Here is a 20,483-nt window from a genome sequence, read left to right as displayed (position 1 = left end):
CTGGTCATTGTTCTGTGGGTGAATTTTGGTATGGAAGGCTGCTGTGCCTTCTCCAAGTCACTGTCCCTACCAGGTGACCTAGACTGTCTCTTCCAGCTTTTTAGATGAATGGGCTAAACTCTGCAAAACAGATGCACTGAATTAATTTAAAGCTCTTCAAATGCATATATTTCACTAGATCAGAAAGAGAGGCTGAGCAGGACAGGCTTGATGAGTGTGATTTGTGGCCAGAGTGAGGGAATTCCTGCAGCAGGGATGATGTCTTGCTTTGCTTAGAGTGCACTTCCATGCCTGTTTCTCGTTTCTTAGGTCAATCGTGAGAAGCCAAGCACCCTCCCTCCCCTCCCCTCTGATCAGATTCCTTTTAAGTGAAGCTCACTCAGTATCTGAGGACCAGATCTCACCGATGACTGGGAAGCAAAGAGTACCCAGGAAAGCACTTTTACCACGGACTCCACCTCAGGAGCACCAGGAACTCATCGTCTAAATAAAATCTGTGCCCCTTCGTGCACACCCGATGTCTGCTGCAATGGATACAGAATCAACATATTCGGGATACTCCCACTACTCAGGTCACTCCAAAAAAGCTCACAGACAAGGGTAAGGAAATGTTTGTTTTAATTACTTACTGCTCTAAGTTAGGAGATGTCCTATGGGGAAAAAACCCTGTAAGCCAGGATAAAATCTGTGGACCCACATGTCTGGAGCAGATACACGTGGAAAGTCCTCGTGGGGAACACAGCGAGGAGACTTGAAGCTGCTAATTCAGTGATATTCAACCTGTTGGATGCATGCTAGGGTTATGTGTGGCAAAAAAGATTGGGATGGTGCCAGCAGAAAGAAAAGATCACCTAACTCCCCTCTTAAAGGGCGAGTACAGTATCTGGGGAGAATACATGTTAGACTTCCTAAATTGATAATTGCTAGTTGTCTTCTGATGCCATTTCTTTATTCTCTAATAATAAGGTTTCCTGCCTCTCCCCACCCTCCTCCAGCCTACTCTGTTAATGGTGTGTTGAGGGTTTTTTAAATAGAATTTGAGTGGTACTTGAGTCGGCAACAAGTCCTTTATCAGCGTTGATTGGATTAGAAGTCCGGCTTTTCTGAACTTGAATAGCAGGTCCTTTCTGTTGTGGTAGTTCAACAGCCTGAAAACCCATCTGCTCTGAAACTTCTGGTTATTTGGAAACGTTTTCTTTTTTTTTTTCCTACATTATACTTCATTTTAGATGTAAAATATGTGCCACTTACTGTTTGCAACTTATTACTGATTTGGTCCAAAATAATTTTGCAATTCGGAAGCAATTACCCTGTGTGGTTGGAAAAAGAATTCTTCCATGAAGTCTCTTTGCTCACAGTCCAGTTATCGAGTAAAATATGTCTTGTTTGCCTTTTTTCCCTTCTTTAGCATCCAACCCCCAATACAGATTGCCTTTTTAAACTTAAAATGCTATGTGGAAAGATGCCTTCAGAGTTCCAAAAACAACATAAAAATCCTGAGCCCTTATACTGGAAAAAGTGTCATCCCTTGAAACCTTTGAGCTTTGGTAATTCCAGGAGAGAGGCAGAGCTGGGATACTCATGAGTGTTAAGCCAGTTCCTGAGCACAGTGAGGGTTTCCAGTGCAAAGGCTGCTTTCCTGTCCATGTGGGAACAGGGAGGAAAGCATTGGTGAGCAGATTGGTGGGGCTTAATTCATCTTGAGACTTTCTCAGATGAGAAGCTGTGAGGTCTGCAAGGGTGCTCTGGAAATAAAGACTGGCCTTGTACCCTTGATGTTCTTGCTTTCTTTGTGAGAGGTTAACGTGAGGTTATTAACCAGTGGAAATAACCTTCACCAATTGTCCTACAGTGTTAAGGTCAGAGATGACAAGGCTCTGCTTTGCAGGAACTAAAGCTGTATTGATTAATTCCTTGTGTTAACTGGGCATGTCCCTGCAAGACACTTTCTTGTAGGTGGAGAACTGTGTAGACCAGTGAATTCCAAATGGAATTGCCAGTTGTTTGGAGCGTGCAGGCTTTCCTTTTAAGCACAGCACTGATGGGGAAGCTGTTGTAAGAGAACATGAGGTGGTGGGCATGGATCCTTGTCCTCCCTTCTGCTGTCACTGAGGGGGTGGTCTGTCCCAGCCTCCAGGCTGTCAGCTTCTCTGGGCAAGGTCCCTTTCTACCTCCTCCAGAGCTTGTTTTGTCGCAGCCTGAGTCTGTGTTGATCAAGAGAAGGACAGACCTGACTGATCTAATGCTCGGGGCACCTGCTGTAAGTAGGGGTGCAGTGCCTTTCGGTCCCTGCTCCATAGAGTAACTGGTAACACTGTTCTCCTCCTCCTCTGTTTGAAAAAGGAGCCGGGACAGACACAAATCTCCCCGAAGCAAAGACGGCAGTCGGTCTGAGAAGTCCGTCACCATCCAGACACCTCCTGCAGAGCCGCTGCTCGGGAATGACGCCTCCCGGGCAGAGGAGGGCCAGGTAAGGAGGGCGTGAGAGCAAACCTGCAGTGCGAGCTGTGGGACAGAGCATGGGCTGGCTGGCTCATCGGTGGGGAGAAAAGAATTGCTTGCATGCTGTTTAGTAAAGAATCATGGCTTGTGGGTGCCCTTTGCTCACGCATACAGCCAAGGTCTCTGTCTTGTTCTGAGGGTGCTGTTTCTGACAGCACCAGTGCAGTGACAACTCCTTGGGCACTACTTTGACTCTCTCTCCAGAGTATCATCTGCCAAGCTCTACACAAACATCTGTTTCCATCGTCTCACTGTGCATTATTCAGGTCAGCTCTTTCAGCTGTACGTGTATTTCAGTTTGTAACCAGGATTTGCTTCAGGTAATCTTGTAAAGTGCGTTAGAACCAGGATTCCAATAGGGAAAGGAATCAAGAGGTGTGAAACTAGTGTGAAATAGCTGTGAAGGAGGGTGGACTCAGATAAAGCTGGTACATTAACAATGGGTTCGGTAAAAACTAGAATAATGCTTCATTTAGGTTGTACCTGGGATGGATCCAGTGCTCTGCTCTAGCAAGAGATGTAAAGGTGCATATTCATTTTCAAAGAATGCCTGGTGCTGCAAGGCCTAGAATGCAGGATGCTTCAGTACCTCCTGGGCTGGCTTTGGAGTTTGTTAATCCTTGGCTGTGGGGCTCCACTTCTGCCTTAACAAAAATTAAAAAAAACCAAAACAAACAAACAAAAACACAAACAAAACCAAAATAACTCCCAAACAAACAAACAAACCAACCAACCCCACACAACCCCCCCCCCCCAAAAAAAAAAAAAACAAACCAAAACAAAACCCGAAAAAAACCCCAGTGTGCAGTTTCCAGCCAAAATGTATGTGGTGGTACTTGTAACAGTTTTCACGTACCTAGGGGTGTGCTCATTTCATGTCCTGTAATTTGGTATTTTGTAATCAGTTGCTTGTTTTCATGAGTCCCAGCTGTTATTTCAAATAGTTCTAAAGGTGCTGGTGAATTCCTAAGTCCTTGTTTTCATGCAGCCCTCCTCAATTAAAGCCAAAGCTAAGTAAGTTGATGTGTGAGCCAGACTTTTCTCCTAGGGAGCAGAGTGTCCTCAGTTAGGTTCAACAGCCGTGTACCACTAGAGATTTAGCCTCATATTCCCTCTCCTTTGAGGAGAGGCTGAGACAGGTGGGTTTGTTCAGCCTGGAGAAGAGAAGGCTCTGAGGTGACCTTATTATGTGGCCTTTGAGTATCTGAAAGGAGCTTACAAGAGAGCCAGAGAGGGACTTTTTACAGGGGCATGCAGTGATAGGACAAGGGGGAATGGCTTTAAACTGAAAAGGGGGTAGGTGTAGATTGGCTATTAGGAAGAAATTACTTGCTGTGAGGGTGGTGAGGCACTGGAACAGATTGCACAGAGAGATTGTGGCTTCCCCATCACTGGGAATGTTCCAAGGCTGGGTTAGATGGGGCTTTGAGCAACCTGGTCTAGTGGAAGATGACCCTGCCCATGGCAGGAGGGTTGGAGCTGGATGATCTTTAAAGTCCCTTTCAACCCAAAGCATTCTCTGAGTCTGTGGTTCCATATAAATGTGCTTTTTTTTGCATTAGGCTGCAGTCCACTTTTTCAAGTGGCAAGAGTTGTAAGGGCTAAACTGTGACTAGGGTTGCCTGTTGTCTTCTGGGATGTAGCCTTAAGCTGCCCTGGTGTTCTTGTCCCTTCTCTTTTCTGCACAATTTTGCAGCTCATCAAGTGGAGGAAACTATGCAGAACTAGTTAATGCATAAACATAAAATAGTTGAAATGCTTGAATTGCAGAGGTGCTGTTAAAGAGTACAATGTGGTAGGAATATGCTGCCTTTCAGGATATGCTACAATGCAGATCTCTTCCGGGGCCTCTGCTTTGGTGAGAAGTGACTCAAAAAACCCCTCATATTAATTCAAGATGCTGACTATTTGTGGTTGGTCTGTCTCAAAACCCTACTGCTCTAGGCATGGGAGGTATTCATGTCTTGGAGTGCATTAGAAGTTAAATCCATGGAGTTGGGAGTTGTTCCAAGTAGTTCTGCTGCTTCAGTCTAGTCCTTCCCCAAAGGCTCTTTCCTCTAGTACTTAAAAAGAAGTGAATAAAGGTTTGAAATTATGCCTGTCTCTTTCAAATAAGTTGTTTTGGTCAGCATGTGCAGTTGGAGAAGTCTGAGGGAAGTTGTAAATCCTATTAATGACACAGGCTGCAGGAAGATATTCTTAGGAAGAAAAGCAAAAATGTGGTTTTGAATGAGCATTGTGGCTACAAAGGTGCCCGGTGCCAAGCAGCAGAGCCACTTGCATTGCCACTCTTTGGCATGCATTTGTGGGAAGCATCAGGAGCCTCCATGTGCATGAGTCACTCCAGCAGCAGCTGTGAGTCAAATCCATACATGTCAGTGTAGCTCTTTGGCCGTGCCAGCAGCTGGAAGGAGCAATTGGAGGCATTGTAGCATGGGAGAACCAATGCAGACATTGTCTGATGTTAGCTGGGAAGAAATGAGACTTTCAGAACACGTAACGCAATCTGAAACTTGCCAGCATGGTGACTGTATTTCAGGTAAGCCTCTTTGTGAGTAAGTGGCTTCTGACAATGGCCTGGATTGTAATACCAGAGCTACTTGGCAGTCTAGGATCCTCTAAACTTAAAAGCCCCATACCTGAAAATATCCTCTGTGATCACCTGTAATGTGTTGGTTTAGCTAAACTTTTATTAGATTGTCAGCTACTGAGGGCAGTGCTACTGTAGAGGAGAATAAAAGACAACAAAGTGGAGGAACTTGCTGGAGGTGTGGTTGCTTCTATTACGGATGGAAAAATAATGTGTGAACATGTTTTTGATTGTGTAACAACAACAACTGGCTTGAAATGCTGAAATGAAAATTTCCCTTCCAGGTGCTTTTGTGGTGCAGTTGCACTGCAGAATTTGTGGGCTGGAAGAATACTAGTCCTTGCCCTGGACATGGGAACTGGTGATTACTACAGTTTCCAAGACTTGTGTCATGTAACTCGTTAAATGTGCTGGAAGAAGAACCTCTAGGGATACAGTGAGTGGCACAGCAAGCAGAGCAACCTGCTCTGCAGTTATGGGCTTTTAGCACCTAATGTTTATAGTCACTGGCTTGGGCAAGTTGCTGTTGTTTCCAAACCTTTACTAATTGTCAGGGTTGATTATTCACTATGTTTAAGGTGTTGATTTTGCTGTATATTTTTTCTGGAACTTAAGGCCGTCATAGCAATCTTTCCAGGCAAGAAAAATAGAACATCTGGAAGGAACAGCCTGATTGTTTCAATGTTATTTCTATTTATCTCTCCCTCCTTCAGGATGACAACTGGGGTGAGACCACGACAGCAATCACAGGCACCTCTGAGCACAGTATTTCCCAGGAGGACATTGCCCGGATCAGTAAGGATCTGGAAGACAGCGTTGGGTTGGACTGCAAACGTTACCTGGGCTTAACAGTGGCAGCTGTTCTCGGACTCCTAGTCTTCCTTACCCCCATTGCCTTCATTCTGTTACCCCAGATCCTGTGGCGAGATGATCTGGAGCCGTGTGGTACTGTGTGCGAGGGACTGTTCATCTCTGTGGCGTTTAAACTCCTCATTCTCCTGATCGGGACCTGGGCTCTTTTTTTCCGCCAACCCAAGGCAGACCTACCGAGGGTGTTTGTGTTTCGGGCCCTTCTGCTGGTCCTCATCTTCCTCTTTGTGTTTTCCTACTGGCTCTTCTACGGCGTTCGCATCTTGGACTCGAAGGACACCAACTACCAAGGGATAGTGCAGTACGCCGTGTCTCTGGTGGACGCCCTGCTCTTCATCCACTACCTGGCCATCGTGCTGCTGGAGCTGCGGCAGCTGCAGCCCATGTTCACCGTCAAGGTGGTTCGCTCCACGGACGGAGAGTCGCGCTACTACAGCTTGGGACACCTCAGGTAGGTGCAAGGACTTGTTGGAGTCTGCTGGTGTAGATAAGTGTGGCTCTGCTGCGGTGTGAAGCATCAGCTGCATTTGAGTGTCTGTTGTTGCTGGTTCATGAATCTTTCCCCAGAAGAATTCCAGAGTCCCTCCGAAGTTACCAAACTGAATCTCTCTGCCCCCTCTCTGAGTGTGGGAGAGGCTGTACTTGCCTCAGAGGAGTCCTGTGCATTTCAGTAAATGAAAAAAGCTGATGTCATTACTTTGGGATGGTCAATGGGCGATGCCTGATGAGATCTTTAGGATCGTTCTCTGGGCTTCTTTCCCTGTCTCCTTCCTGGAGGAAAATGGGGAGCTCTCCATGTGTAGTTGGGGCTGCCTTGTGCGTTTTGACTGCTTTGGGAGCAGCCCTTCAGGCCATGCAGAGCATTACTGCTCAGATACTCTTGACAGCAGGCCAGGCCATGTGGCAGGAGCTGAAGGTTTTATGGCGTGATGCTCTTTTTGCCATTAGGTATGGATCAGTTTGATGGGTTGGATGTACCTGGGAGTATTTGGGAGCCATAGGTATGACACAAACATCCCGCTTCCACCCCCTTGCTGGCATTAGTGCTTCCCTCAGCAACGGTACAAAAAAGGACAGGTGTCTGAATTGCCTTAGTTCCTGTGTCCTACAAAGCTCTCCAGAAATCCCTTAGTTCCTGTGTCCTGTGAGGCTGGCAGCTGAGCTCTGGAGATGATTCCCCAGGCTGAATGTGCACTTAAACATCTGTTCAGCTTATCCTGTCCAGACCCCAATGGCATGTGTATCTGTGTCAGATGAAGAGATTAGCATCTGCTGGTTTAAGTGGATGTAGGAGCAGTCTCCTGCAGCCGTTAGCTTAGCAGTGGAATTGCTTTGAAGCAGATTTAGTGGCTGAAGCTGAAGTCCAAGAGTTTTCTCCTGGGTAAAGAAGAACTCGAGGCCTGTTGGGTGAAGTAGGTCTGGACTCTGCTTTGTTTTCCTTCTCTGTAAAATATGAAGGGGAGAGCCCTTGGAAGTGTACCAATTGACTTAATTAAATGTCTCTTTCAGGATTTCAAAAATCACTTGGTTTTTCTTGTGAAATCAATTTTTTTGAACTTAATTCTCTGTGGTCAGTGATCCAGTATAACCTACATGATGAGAGAGATGGAAAGATGAGTACCAGTTTCTCTGTGCTACAATATCGTGCCTTGAGGTGTGATGAGGCAGTTCAATCATAAGTGAATTCAGCAGAGAAAGTTTGGTATGTGTCTGTATTTACCCATATGTACACTCACAGCAGATTTGGTATGAGAGAGTTTGCTTGGTGGTAGATTGTGGGTTTGTGTTCAGAGGAATTGAGATCCTACACCTGCCAAAGTCTGCATGTCTAACTTGCCATTGGAGGCAAAGAATTTGCTTGAGAATGAAGGCCTGAATATTTAATAGTGCATGTGTTAGAAGCAATGTTTTCTCCAACTCTTTGCAGCAAAGAGTTTCTCAAATCTTTGCAGCAGGATTTTGAAATGTATTGGGCGATGCTAAGGCAGCAAAGAGTTGTAAAAGTTAGGATAAAATCTGAGATGTATGAAAACTTGTGACTTCTCGTTTGTTGGCAAGCTGATTTCAGTTTTGTTTGCAAAATTGAATGCAAGCCATGTAGCACATGGATGCTCCAGTGTCTTGTGTTACAGAAGAGACTCATCAAGCGTGTCTGATAATGCTAAACTAGTGTTGCTTTTTCCTTTGTTTGACAGATGAGCATAATGTGTATTGACATGTGTTTTGAAATCTTGTGCATCTTTCCATATTTACTGCTACAAAGGTAAAGCTGTAGGTTTGATCATGGGCCAGGTGTCTCCTAGCTAAGGAAGAGTTTGTCCTCTCTGTGTGTTGTGTGTAAGAGCTTCTGATCTTGATAAAGAGTGCGGCTCCAACGTGACAAACTGTGTAAAATGTGAATGTAGTTAATATCTCCTTCATCTTCTAAGGGCCTAGGATTGTGAGATGTTTGTAAAAAATTAAAAAATTAGAACTTGATCATCTTCACAGCATAATTTTGCAGAGTTTTCATTAAGGTCTTGTCATGCTAGTTGATGAAATGTAGGTTGGGGTCACGAGGTGCTGCCTTCTGCCCTATAATCTCTTGCTGAGGCATGGGACTGGAGTGCAAGGTCTGTTGGTGGCAGAATGTGAAGACATGCAAGGACAGTCTGGATTTCAGGAAGGCTGGAGAAGCAGCCTTGTGGGTGTGCTGGAGAGGTGGTTCTAGCTATGCTGGAGTAGGCATGTACCACTTGCTGCTGCCTTTGGATTCCTTTTCCACCATGCATGCTTGCCTCATCCTGATACTTTTAAAGGGGTCTTGGAGAGGTTTTGAGCTGCCACCTGGAAGGAAGCAGCTTGCTTTTGCAGGTATAGCAACCTGACTGTCTCCTGAAATCAAAACCTTTTATCTCTTTATGCTCTGAAATATCTTAAAAGTTTTGATGACAAACAATTCATGGAGTCTATCTTCCTCAGCAGTCTAGTGTGCTCGGGAGAAACTGGTGGTGAGAAGAGACTTGAAACATCTTAGATTGTTCAGTGTTGCTTCTTGGAGTCATTCTGGATTTTTTTATTCACAGCAAGATTGTTGATATCACCCCTTTTAATCCAAGATGGCAGCTTTCCAATTCTAGGTCTTTTCTGGTGAGGCAGAGGGAGCTGGTATGTAAGTATGAGAGCAACTTGTTTTCTGGGGAGAAGGGAAGAAAACAATAGCTCAGCCGCCCTTCTGGCAAACCATGTTTTTGCGAGGCAGGGTACAGACAGGATTTTCCACCCTCCTTGGCTGCAGATGCAGTAAAGAAGCTGAAATTGCTGAGTTAGGTATTCCACTCCACCCCTGAGAGCCCTAGGTCCAGGAGGGTAAGCATATTTGGGACTAGTTCCCCAAATTCATATTATAATCAGCCTATTAATAGGCTGTCTTGGTCCCACCCCCAGCACTTTGGCTATAACTTTTCTTCTGGGAGACTTGACTGCCAAAACGAACGTTCCCTTTGGCATTGATTCAGGAGCTTGGAGGGGGGAGGTAAAAATTAAATAGGAGTCTCAATGAGTGTGGTGCCAAGTCTCAGCTCACTGACTGCTCTGCTGCTCCTGGTGGGAAGGGTTGCCACACAGGGCAAATGCTTTCTGGTGGTATGTGTGGATAAAAAGCAGGGAGCAGCAGAGATGCAGGAATGGTCAAGCCTGAGAAAACGCAGGAGGTTGGGTGGGAATGGTGGCGAGACTCTGAAAGCAACAACAAAGGGAAACAAAGGTGAGGGAGCCCAAGAGTAGATAACTTCTCAGTTGAAAGGCCGATACTTTTGTGAGTGGAAGCTTGGATTTGCCTGTAAATAGGGATTCTGATGACACTTGTCATCCAGCATTTGGTACTGTCTTTATGGCTCAGAAACTATGCAGGAAGAATCTTGCTGGAGAAACCCTTCCCTTCCTGTAGTTAGGGTGCTAACCATGTTGCCTTCCTATCCAGTGAATGCTCTTTCCCACCCTAGAGCTTTGCTAGTCTAGACAGCTCAAGAAAATGAATGTCTTGTAATACACGTGGTAATTACTGATCTTTCACATAGACTGGATGTTGGGCTGCAGTATAGTTAGTCTTGGTTTTCTGAGGTTAGAAATGTTGGAGAATGGGTCCTGCTCCTCCCTTTTGCTCATCCTTGCAGCAGATATGAGAGGAGCAGGGCTGAGGTGGTTCATCTTGTGTCGGGCTGTTTAAAGGAGTAGGAGTTTCGGTCTTCTTTTCTGTCTGTGGTGGTTTACCCCAGCTGGCAGTACCACACAGTACCACACAGCCCCTCACTCACACCTCGCTCTGTAGGATGGGAATGAGAATCAGAAAAAAGGTAAGATCTGAGGGTTGAGTTAAGAACAGTAGATTTTAATTAATGTAAAATATAATGCTAATTATAGTGACATTGATAATAGTAATTGTAATGAAGAGGGGGGAGAGAGAGGGAAATAAAACCCAAGGAAGGCAAGTGATGCTCAATACAATTGCTTCCACCCACTGACTGATGCCCAGCCTGTTCCCAGGTGGTGATTGGTGCCTCCTGGCCAGCTGTCCTCAGTTGATACGCCGAGCATGATGTTCTGTGGTATGGAATATCCCCTTGGCCAGTTTCGGCCAGCTGTCCTGGCTGTACTCCCTCCCAGCCTCTTGTGCAACTCGTCACTGAATGGCAGAGCATGGGAAAATGAAAAGTCCTTGACTTAGAGTAAGCAGTGCTTAGCAACAACCCAAACATCAGTTTACTAGGAAGAAAAGTAACGCAATCCCGGAGAAAACCAGGACACTGTCCTTTCTGGTGTGGGCTAGCCTTTGTGAACCAGGCGGCTAGGAAGCTGATGGGGAAGCCTGTGACATCAGGGTTCAGGTTTTGCAGATGGCTGTGAGCTGGTCAGTGTTCTCTTGTCAATCTAATCAAAAGAAGCTTGGTACTCAGAATAGCAGCTCTGTATGGTAAAGGTGTGCTTGAATATTCCCTGTACCCCTATTACCCATCTCCATTTGCATGGATGTTTGCTGAACTGTTGTTTAAAAATTAAATTAAACTGTGGTTTAAAAATAAAGGGAACAGCTGTTTCCTCAAAACAAGTACCTGTCTCTGATAACCCAGTGGCTTCCCTGCAGGAATTATTAATACCTTGCTGAGGGAGCTGGTGGCTTGCACACACTCACAAAAGGAAGGAGGTACTGACATGTTCTGTGGAAGGGGATCACATTCAGTCTGTCTCCCAGCTGCTTTGGGTGTTTGTTGGACCTGTTGCTTATAAAGGTGATCTCTATGTTGTCAGTACTTACTGATTAATCTGATGAGTGCTCTCTTGTCAGGCATTCCTTGTTGCCACTGGTACTTTGTTCGCTACTGAGGGAGTGTGTGGAAGGCTAAGGAGTGGGAATAGGCTTCTCAGTATTCCAGCCTACATTTGTAAGCCTTGACATCTGATCTTGTTGCTCAAGTATACCTCCCCATATCAAGGGTGCTAATGAAGAGCACGAGGTCAGCATTTGAACTGTACAGTGTCCTCTTGTCTGGAGTTGTGTCAACTCTTATGCTGTTTTAAAATCTATTTATTCCTCAAAAGGAAAGCTTCCATGGAATAAAGACACCTTGGTTTCTGTTTCTAGCATGGTTGTAACCATGGGTTTAGGCAGTTGGATCTCTTCCCTGAGCAAGAGCTGCTGAAATCTTGCTGGTTTCTGGTGAAGGACCGAGCCCACACATACACTCCTGGGATATTTCTGTTTCCAGCAGGGCAGTCAGAAGGGACTGCAGGACAAGCATTGGTGTGCCACAGTGCAGTGCTCTACCTGCCGAACCAAATCCTGCTGGAGACACTCCAGTCTTTTCCTTCTCCCCGTGTGCAGTTTGTTTGCTCTGTGTTCCCAGGGACCTGAGGAATTACACTGAGCCTCCTTTCTCCTTGGGGTTTCTTCAACCTCACCATCTTCTGTAGTGATGCACGCTGATGAAACAGATTCAGCCTTGTTCTGTAGCAAAACATATTATTAACTGTCCTGCTGCTTTGATTGCTGGAACTTGCTGCAACAGCTTGTTACACAGACTTTGCAGACCAGCTCTGTTGCCAGAGCCTCCAGCCTGTGTGAAATTAGCCTTGTTCTTGAATTCGTTTTCCCTGTCCTGAAATCTGTACAAGGTATCCTGGTGCCCACTTGTGTGATTTTCTCCTGCCCATCACCAAACGGGATGAGCGCAAGCATTGATCAGTTTCCCCTCCCAAGAAGTTCTGGGATAGCCGGCTAAATGGGTGTTAATTGCATCTGCAAGTGTGAAGCTCCTGGGGAAACTGAGGGGTCTCTTCCAGAGCAGCTTCTTTAGTACTGAGAGGTGTCAGACTTGTGACCCCCCCCCCCCCCCCAACCCAATGTCCTTCCAGCAGCACTTCACAAAACTGCTTTTACGACCACCTTTTTGCAACTCATCATCTCTGCGACTTCTTGCAGCCCATCTGGGTTGCTTTTCCATGCTCCCAGTCCTGAAAGTGCTGAACTTTGTTCACAGTGGGCAGTTGAGCATTAGCACCTTTCAAACACCCCATGTCATGAAGTAGTCGTGGAGTAGGGAAGAAAGCTCTGACTTGTGGACGAACTGTTAATGACCTATATAGGGAGGGATTTTCAGCCACAAAGTGTTGTTCCCTGCAGAGTAGGGAGCAGTCTCCTTTGATGTTCCAGATGAGTTATGGGAATGGTGCCTTGTTCTGTTTTACAAGGGTCTGTTTGGTGGTGCAAGGGGTGTGTTGCCAACAAAGTTCAGCTAGGACTTATGATATGGGTCAGAGCAACACCTCATTAAGAGGGTGCTTGTTTGTGACAGAAGTGAACAGCAATCTCCAGGTACTCCTCATTAGAGGCGAGGGGAAGTCTAGGATGGACTGTAAGTACTGACAACTGCACAACTTGTCTGGGAGTTTCTGATGTGGTAAAGTCTGTCTCTGAAGACGTGTAGGGTGTGCTTTTCTAAAAGGAGCATGTTTTCCTAGCCTCTTACCTCTCTGCATACAGTTTTCAGTTTTCACATATGGCTTTTCAAATGGAACTGCTTCTCCTTTTGATAAAGGGGAGAGAGCTCGGGGAACTGAAGTGCCCACATCTTTCTACCCTTCTCCCTTTCTTGATCTTGATCCCTGATCACCCCCAGCACCCTCTGTGGACACGCAGTCTCTCCTCTCCTCCTCACCAGGAGGAGTGTGAGCTGACTGCACCAGACGCCAGGCCAGGTACCAGTCTTATTTCCTGCAGATGCGCCAGCAGCAAGGGCAAGTGGTGCAGGCTGATTGTTGTACCCTGGAGCAGTCTTGCATTTTTGGAATACTTAATACTTTAAAAGTTTACGAGCCTACTTGCAGGTGAAGTGCCCGCTGTCAATTATTAACCCACATGGCCGGTACAGTGTTACTTGCTCCCTGGTGAGGAGCTGCTCCTCTTTCTCAAAGAGACGGTGTGGAGGAAATGCCATTGGGTTCATCTGCAGGGATTTCCTTTCTTGTTGGCTTGTCTTTCAAAACCAGCACTGCCCAGAAGTCCAAGAACGGTATGCACTTCAGCCTACCCTGTACTTAGGGGGTTTGTTGTGGAATTTCTGTCCCACTGCTGTCCGTGCCCTCTGAAGTGCCTGTGTGTACCACCCACAGAGACAGATGGGCTCTCTAAGCTGCCGAACAAATTTTGTGGCCGTGAAGGTACTTTTATCTTCAAATGCTGCAAAAAAAAAAAAACCAAAAAAACAACCTACCCTCAACCTTTGGCGGTCTGTTTCTTGTGGTGAATGATGAAATAGAACTATTCTGCAAAGAAGTGAGCTGTGTGCCTTTGGGGGAAAAGGGCTCAGTTTTGCTAAGAGGACAAGGAATTTACAATTCTCATATAGCAAAAGTAAAGTCCAATAAATATGGAAGCTAATTCCTGACTCTACCCTGAAGAAGTAAGGAAAAGTTAACAGGGAGCTCTGTGGTAGTAATAGAATTTTAAATTTTTTTATATGTTAATGACTATAAAATTGAGAGCAGTATTTTCACTTATAACTTGATTGCCCCTCCAGTACATGCCTAAATGAACTTCAGTGCTTAAATTTCTTTTGTTGAGTGTAGGTCAAGTGGGGACATCAGCTGACAATGTGGGGAGAGCTATTCCCTGGCTGACAGGAAAACAGATTCCTGGCACAGCAGTAAGGACCTTGGCTGTGGTTTGGAGCTTCAGGCTGCTGACTCTGGCTTGCATTCCTCTAGTCCTGGTAGAAGGTTATCTGTATCCTTGCTGGGGCTGGATTTTTTTTCTCTCAGCTTGGAGCTCCAGGTCACGTCCCTGTAGCTCCAGTGCTGTTCGTAGGGTTGCTGAGTGCTGGTTATAAAATCAGGTGGCCCTTGCTTGTGCAAAGCTGCTGGGGTGGAGCTTTGTGATGGATGTTGTGTGGTGGAGGGATGCTGTGCAGGTAAGACTGGGCTGTGGTCTGAGAGCTGATACATGTCTGGGTACAAAGGTCTGCTAGTGGCTAACATGGATGCTGCCTCTTCAGGCCTGTCTGTGTGGCTTGCAGGAGAACAGCATTCCCAGGTGTTTTTAGAGGAGCCCTAGAACAAGTTAAAGCTGCTCTATTGACTGAAAAGAAAACCTCATTCAAAGTCCTGCCACATTAATCCCATCCCCACCTGGGAATCCCCACCTGAGATGGTCCTCTTTCTTGAGAGAGCATCTGACCAGGCAGCTGTAGGCTCAAGAGCTGTATGCTGATGTTTCATGGCTGAGGCATCTAAATGTGAAGTCCTATTGCAGGACTGGAGTTTCACTGCCAGTAGAAGCTTTGAACACTTTGTTATTTCCTTGGAATTAAAGCTGTACTTCTTAGCTTTGACTTAAAAGGAACACTCTAAATCAGCAACTAACCCCTTCTCCCACCCTCAAAAAAGCTACTAACAAAAAGCCCCACCCTTAGTTACTTCATCACTATTCATGTAGCTTGCAGAATTCCTTGGCTAAAGACTGGCCTTATTTGAAGCATGAAAAGGCTTTAAATTATCTTGTTTAAATGCAGACTCTTACAAAATTCTTGCCATACCTGCCAGGTCCTGCATCTTCTTTTTTTCATTTGAGGCTCAGACTAATCAGAGGCATAGCATGTGTGTATGCTGGAAAGAGGAAATGCATCACTGTCATGGATTATGCTGCTCCCAGGAACTGGAAATGGTAATCCAGGTCCCATATGTTCCCAACTTCTGCAGGGTTTCTGGGTGCTTGAGCAGGACACGGGCTTGAGCTGGAAGCTGACAGGTGCCCTGATGCTCAGGGTTTGGGGGTGTCTGATATTTTGTCCCTTGTGTGTGCACTAAGTGTCTGTCTTAGCCCACCCTTGCATGCAGGGTAATCTCGTGCTCTTGCTCCTAACTCCTGTGTTCAGCAGGTAAAGCACACCTGGGTATTGTTTGTCCCCCTGACTTGTTTGAAACTCCCTAAATCTAAATACAACCTCAAGTGTGTAGAAACTTTTGAAAGAGGTTACACCTCCCTCAGAAATACTCAGTACACCCCTCAATTACATAAATGCTTGATCATAGTTCTGCATCACTTCTTAAGCTAATGCTGCTGCACAAAAAAATCCTGTCAACAGCCTGATCCTTCCTCACCCCTCCCAAAGAAATATTGTCTAGTTGCACAGCAATGCGCTGGTGGAATTGGGGAACTGGTAATTGATGTCTCTATTATCCATGTAGCTTTGCACTTTGTGTGTGTATTTTTCTGCTTGGATTATTTTGCTCACCTTAATTTCTGCCATCTTCTTAACTACCCTTGTAGTGTTTAATGGTTGCAAAGGCTTGTGGTGATGGAGGAAAGGTTTAGTGGAGCTGAGGGAAAGATACAGGATAGAATTCTCTCAGGGCTGCAGACTGACATTCAACTTGTCATTGACCAGGATGTCCAGGTCCCTTTCTGTGGCACTGCTGTCCAGCATCTCATTCCCCAGTCTGTCTGTACATCCAGAATTGCCCCATCCCACGTGCAGAATCTGTCACTTTCCCTTGTTGAACTATATATACATGGTTGGTAATTGCCCAGCCCTGTAATTTGCCCAGGTCTCTCTGCAGGGCCTGCCTGCCTTCAAGGGCATCAGCTGTTCCTCTTGGTTTTGTATCATCTGCAGAATTGCTTAGTATCCCTTCCATAAATGTCCACGGCACTTATGAAGATGTTGAAGAGCCTGGGACTGAGGATGGAGCCCTGTGGAACCCCACTAGTGACAGGTCTCCAGTCTGATGTCACCCCATTGACTGTAACCCTTTGTGCCTGACCCATTTGCTCACCCATCACATGATGTGTTTATCTAGCTGAATGCTGGACACCTTGTCCAGTAGAATCCTGTGAGAGACAATATCAAAAGCTTTACTGAAATCCAAGATGATGACACCAACTGGCTTCCCTTGATCAACTAGCTGGGCTACCTTGTCATGAAAGGAAGTGAAGTTTGATAAGCAGGACTTTCCTCTCATGAAGCTGTGCTGGCTGTGAGGGATGACTGTGTTGTTATCACACTTTCAGGTGTTTTTCAATACCTCTTGGAATAATCTTCTCCATCACTTTACCGGGCACTGAAGTGACACTGACAGGCCTGTAGTATCTGGGATCCTCCTTCTTGCCTTTCTTGAAAATCAGGACAGTGACTGCTCAAAAATCCTCAAGAGAGGTTTTTCAGTGACATCAGCCAGCTCTTTGAGGAGTATTGCATGAATCCCATCAGGCCCCATAGATTCCTGCAGTCTGCAGGAGCCCTCCTTGGTGGGACACAGCTCCGTCTGCAAAAGTTTGCTCCTCTGCTGAGCTTTGGGGAAGGGAGAGCTTCCAAGTCCTTGTTTCTCCTCCCTTGTCCATCTGACCTACAGGAGACCAGCCTTGGGCCAAGCATGAGGGATTGGTCTGGTGCACCTCAGGTCATGTCCTTGAAGATTCAGAGCTGGACATGGTGCACAAATGGATGGCAGCTTACTTCTGTGGAGTTTTGTTATAGTCCTATCTCCAGCTGTGAGACTGCATTTTGTAAATTATTATCTTGGGTCATGCAGGTCTTCTTCCACAGGGCTCATTGGCCTCAATAATCTGCTCAGCTGTGCAAATGTTAACTGCAAGATTGGCTTCAGCAGTGTCCCTGACTCTCTCAAATTGGTCATGGGTCTGTGTCGAGTTGGATGTGGACAAGTGGATCCCTTTGGACTCCTGGCAGTTGGATGCAAGACCCACAGTGCCTGGGGAAGGCAACTTGTCCCTTCTTTGTCAACACCCGTGTATTTCTGGGGTGCCTGTGTCTACTATGCTGTGCAAGTTTGTGGGGAAAGCTCATCAGCAGTTTCTTCCCATCACCTTTTCACTTAAATTGTCCCCTTAATGTTCTTCTTGCACTGTTTTCCTTCCCAAACTGCCCATTTCCTCAGTTGAAGAAAGCCTTTCACAGTTTTGGCTTTACTTTAGTGTGAGCAGACAATAGCTGGTGGTTTGCTTCTGTTTTTTTTCTCAGGAATAAGCAAGATAATACTCTCATTAGCTCCCTGGTGGATACCCCCACCACCTGGCAAAACCATATCATGGAGACAAATGTTTGGTGTGCTAGCAGCACCTTTGGAAACCCCTTTCTGAGCTCTAGCTGCTGGATCCAGTAGCTGCTGCTCTCCAGGTCCAGTTAAACTACTAGTGGCTCCTGAGGGTGCTGGGTGGGGCTTGAGGTGTGGATGTCTGGCCAGGTGTTGTTTTGGTTCACTGCAGGTGTCTGGGACACGGCAGATACATGGCAGGGCACAGGCAGCTCCTTTGCCTCTCATGTTTCTTGTCTGTGTTGCAGCAGACCCTGGAGCAATGAGATGCTGGTGGCAAGTGTTCTCTTTCTGTTTGAAGGTGTTGTATGGCATCAAAGGGAAGCGGATGTCTAGTTTGAGAGCTGTTGGGGCATCTGCATGTGGTCATTGGGGCCTGAGGAACTGGCTCAAATGCAGCCCAAGCTGTGAGTGCCTGAAAGCTGCCCTGGCTAATCCCTGAGCTATACCATTTGGATTTAGTGGTTTTGCTAGGTATCTGCATGGTAAGTGCTTGACAGCACCTCCCCACACAGGCTGCTCCCCTTGGAGAGGTGATCTTGGCATAAGAGGATGTGGGCAGTTTGCTTTGGAGCCTGCTCTCCTGGCATCTGGGTTCCTCAGTTTCTGAGGGAGAAGTTTGTTGCACCACATCTTCAGGCTTTCACAAGCTGCTCGTTCAGATGCAGCTCCTGAAGCTGCTCTTGTTGTACACTCACCCATCCCCATGGATGGGCTGTGGCAACTGGGGCCATGTGAATTTGCCGTATGTCAAACTCCCTTTTCTATTCTCTGGGGGACTGGAAGGCAACCTTTCCAGTTACCTAGGTTGACCTGCTGCAGTAAGGCCTCCTAGAATTGTATACAGGGAACCTGGCAGGAAGCTTAGTCTCAGCAAGGGATTAAATCTTGTTTTTTTCCAAAGAGAGTCCTCTGCCTTGCATAGGAAGGTGCTCTTCTGGTGCTCCAGAACCTCCATTGTTTCTAAAACTCAGGTTAGACTTTTACAGCTTATTTCATGTTCTGTCTGTTGAACATGGTGTTGGAGGTAACATGTGTCTTTATGATCTTTGTGTCCATTGGTACTGCCTACCGTGAAATGAGATGTTCATGGTGTTACTGAGGAAGAGAAGTGTGGTGCTGTCACAGCATCTGACCCCAACACAGTGATTGTTCTTTCCTGGTAAATCATATTATTGGACCTCTTGGACCACTCCTTGAGTGAGAGGACTGTGCTCTCCTCCTCTTCCTCCTACTCACTACATATTACCAGTTGTGTTCTGGGGTTTTTCCTAGGCTATTATACTAGCTGCCACCTTCAGCTGTTGGAAGTGGAAAGAAGGGCAGTGCAGCTGTTGGGAAGGCATTAATCAAGTTCTGAGGTTCTACCAATAAAGGTGACTGGGGAAAACATTCAGGCTGTGTGCTGGTACCCTGAAGACCAGTTAACTTCCTGAGGTAAAAGGCTTGGAAGTTTCTCAGAAGGAGAACTGCAGTGGGAGCATGCCATTGGGTTTGCTGGGGTTTTATAGCTGCTGGCTAAAACTTCGTGCTCTGTACTTGAGTAGCAGCATCTTTTTAGTGCTGGCCTGGGAGTGCCTTTATAGGATTCCTCAGGAAGGCTTAAGTAAGTAGCTTGTTTGCTTTGTATGAGGTAAAGGAGTTATTTCCCCCCAGCCCCCAAGTTTGATCATGCCCTCCTGTAAAATCCTGGTTTTTAAAAATACTCACAGTTTCCCTTCAAAATAAAAACATTCAAATGTAACAGCAGAGTTAGTAGTAGACTTGCAGAGATCCTTTTCTTTTTCACCTGTACTGGAGGGTTTTCACTAGGCTGCTTTTGAGGTTTGGGGAAAACAAACCGAAAACCCAACCTGAAAATGAATTCTACTCCTCTCTCTCTCTCATTCAGAAAATATCTATGTTGAAATCTCTTCTACATCAGCAGTGAACGATGGTATTGCTCAGCTGGTGTGTTGGTTCTGATTTTTGTCTTGCAAAAGATGAAACTTTAAATGTCTGTTGGAGAGCAATGCATCTTGGACTGCACAGGGCAGAAGAGGGGAGATCTGTGGTTAGAAACTCAGCTGGTGCTTTCCTTAAATTTACAGCAGTCATGTGTTGTTCAGATGTCCAGTGTTGCATGTAGATGAGGACACACTTTAAATTCCTTTCCTTTCCCTTCCATGTAGTTAAAAAAAGGCTGTGAGGGAAGAGAAAATATGGAGATGGGTCACTGCAAAACTGGGGCAAACCTTTTGTGTGTTTGGGTTCCATATAAACGACACCATTAATGGATGGATGTTCACTTCCTTGGGGGCAGCAGCTGTGCTGCCATCAGGCCGACAACCTGCTACTATGATGAGATTTTCTTCCCTTCCCTGATAAAGGTTTGGCCTTGCAAATTCTTTTCCCTGCCTCACCAAATGCCAGAAGTTGGGTATCTAAAACAAACCTGCTGTGTCCTGGTTGCCCGGTGCCAGGGAGGGCGAGGATTGTGCTTGCCTGCCTTAGCCAAGTGGAGATCTCAGTTGTGGTTGTCTGACAAGAAAATGTGGTTTTCCTTTTCTTAGGAGCTGCAGTCCTGTTCTCTTGACTGCACCAAACTGAAATGCTCTTGTAGTTATGACGATCAAAAGGCATTTTTCTGCTCTGCTTGTTTGGCCACAGCTGCTGGAGAAGTTCCTTGTCTTGGCATCTCTGCTGAGATCTGACTCGGGCTCTGTTTACTGGAGGGGACAAAACCGTAGCCAAGGCATTTGTGCTTCTGCCAGCACTGCCAAGTGCTTCTGCATGACCTTGGTCTTCTTGGGAGCCCTGCTCCAAGGTGTTGCTTGGTGTGGCAGTGCTGCCCAGGGCCATCTGTCTGGGCAGCCTGTGCTGGCCTCACCTGTAGCTGAGACAGGCAGAGCAGGGAGGTAAGTCTGCATTGAGGATGGTGGCAATCCCTTCTGTA

General features: G+C 46.2%; 1 protein-coding gene across 1 annotated transcript in view; it reads left to right on the top strand.

Annotated features, from left to right (window-relative positions):
• Nucleotides 1–353: 353 nt before the first annotated feature.
• Nucleotides 354–20,483, top strand: part of VANGL1 (VANGL planar cell polarity protein 1) — a 34,047-nt gene continuing 13,917 nt past the window's right edge. Inside the window, exons 1-3 of the mRNA XM_084226893.1 lie at nucleotides 354–600; nucleotides 2,344–2,470; nucleotides 5,806–6,413. Of these exons, the coding sequence (XP_084083019.1) occupies nucleotides 518–600; nucleotides 2,344–2,470; nucleotides 5,806–6,413 (818 nt within the window). The 5' untranslated portion in view covers nucleotides 354–517. The remainder of the gene's footprint in view (nucleotides 601–2,343; nucleotides 2,471–5,805; nucleotides 6,414–20,483) is intronic.

The sequence above is a fragment of the Fringilla coelebs genome (genome assembly GCF_963513975.1).
Source record: "Fringilla coelebs genome assembly, chromosome: 2".
Taxonomy (NCBI): domain Eukaryota; kingdom Metazoa; phylum Chordata; class Aves; order Passeriformes; family Fringillidae; genus Fringilla; species Fringilla coelebs.
The sequence above is the reverse complement of the archived record's forward strand: the minus strand, read 5'-3'. Positions and strand labels throughout refer to the sequence as shown.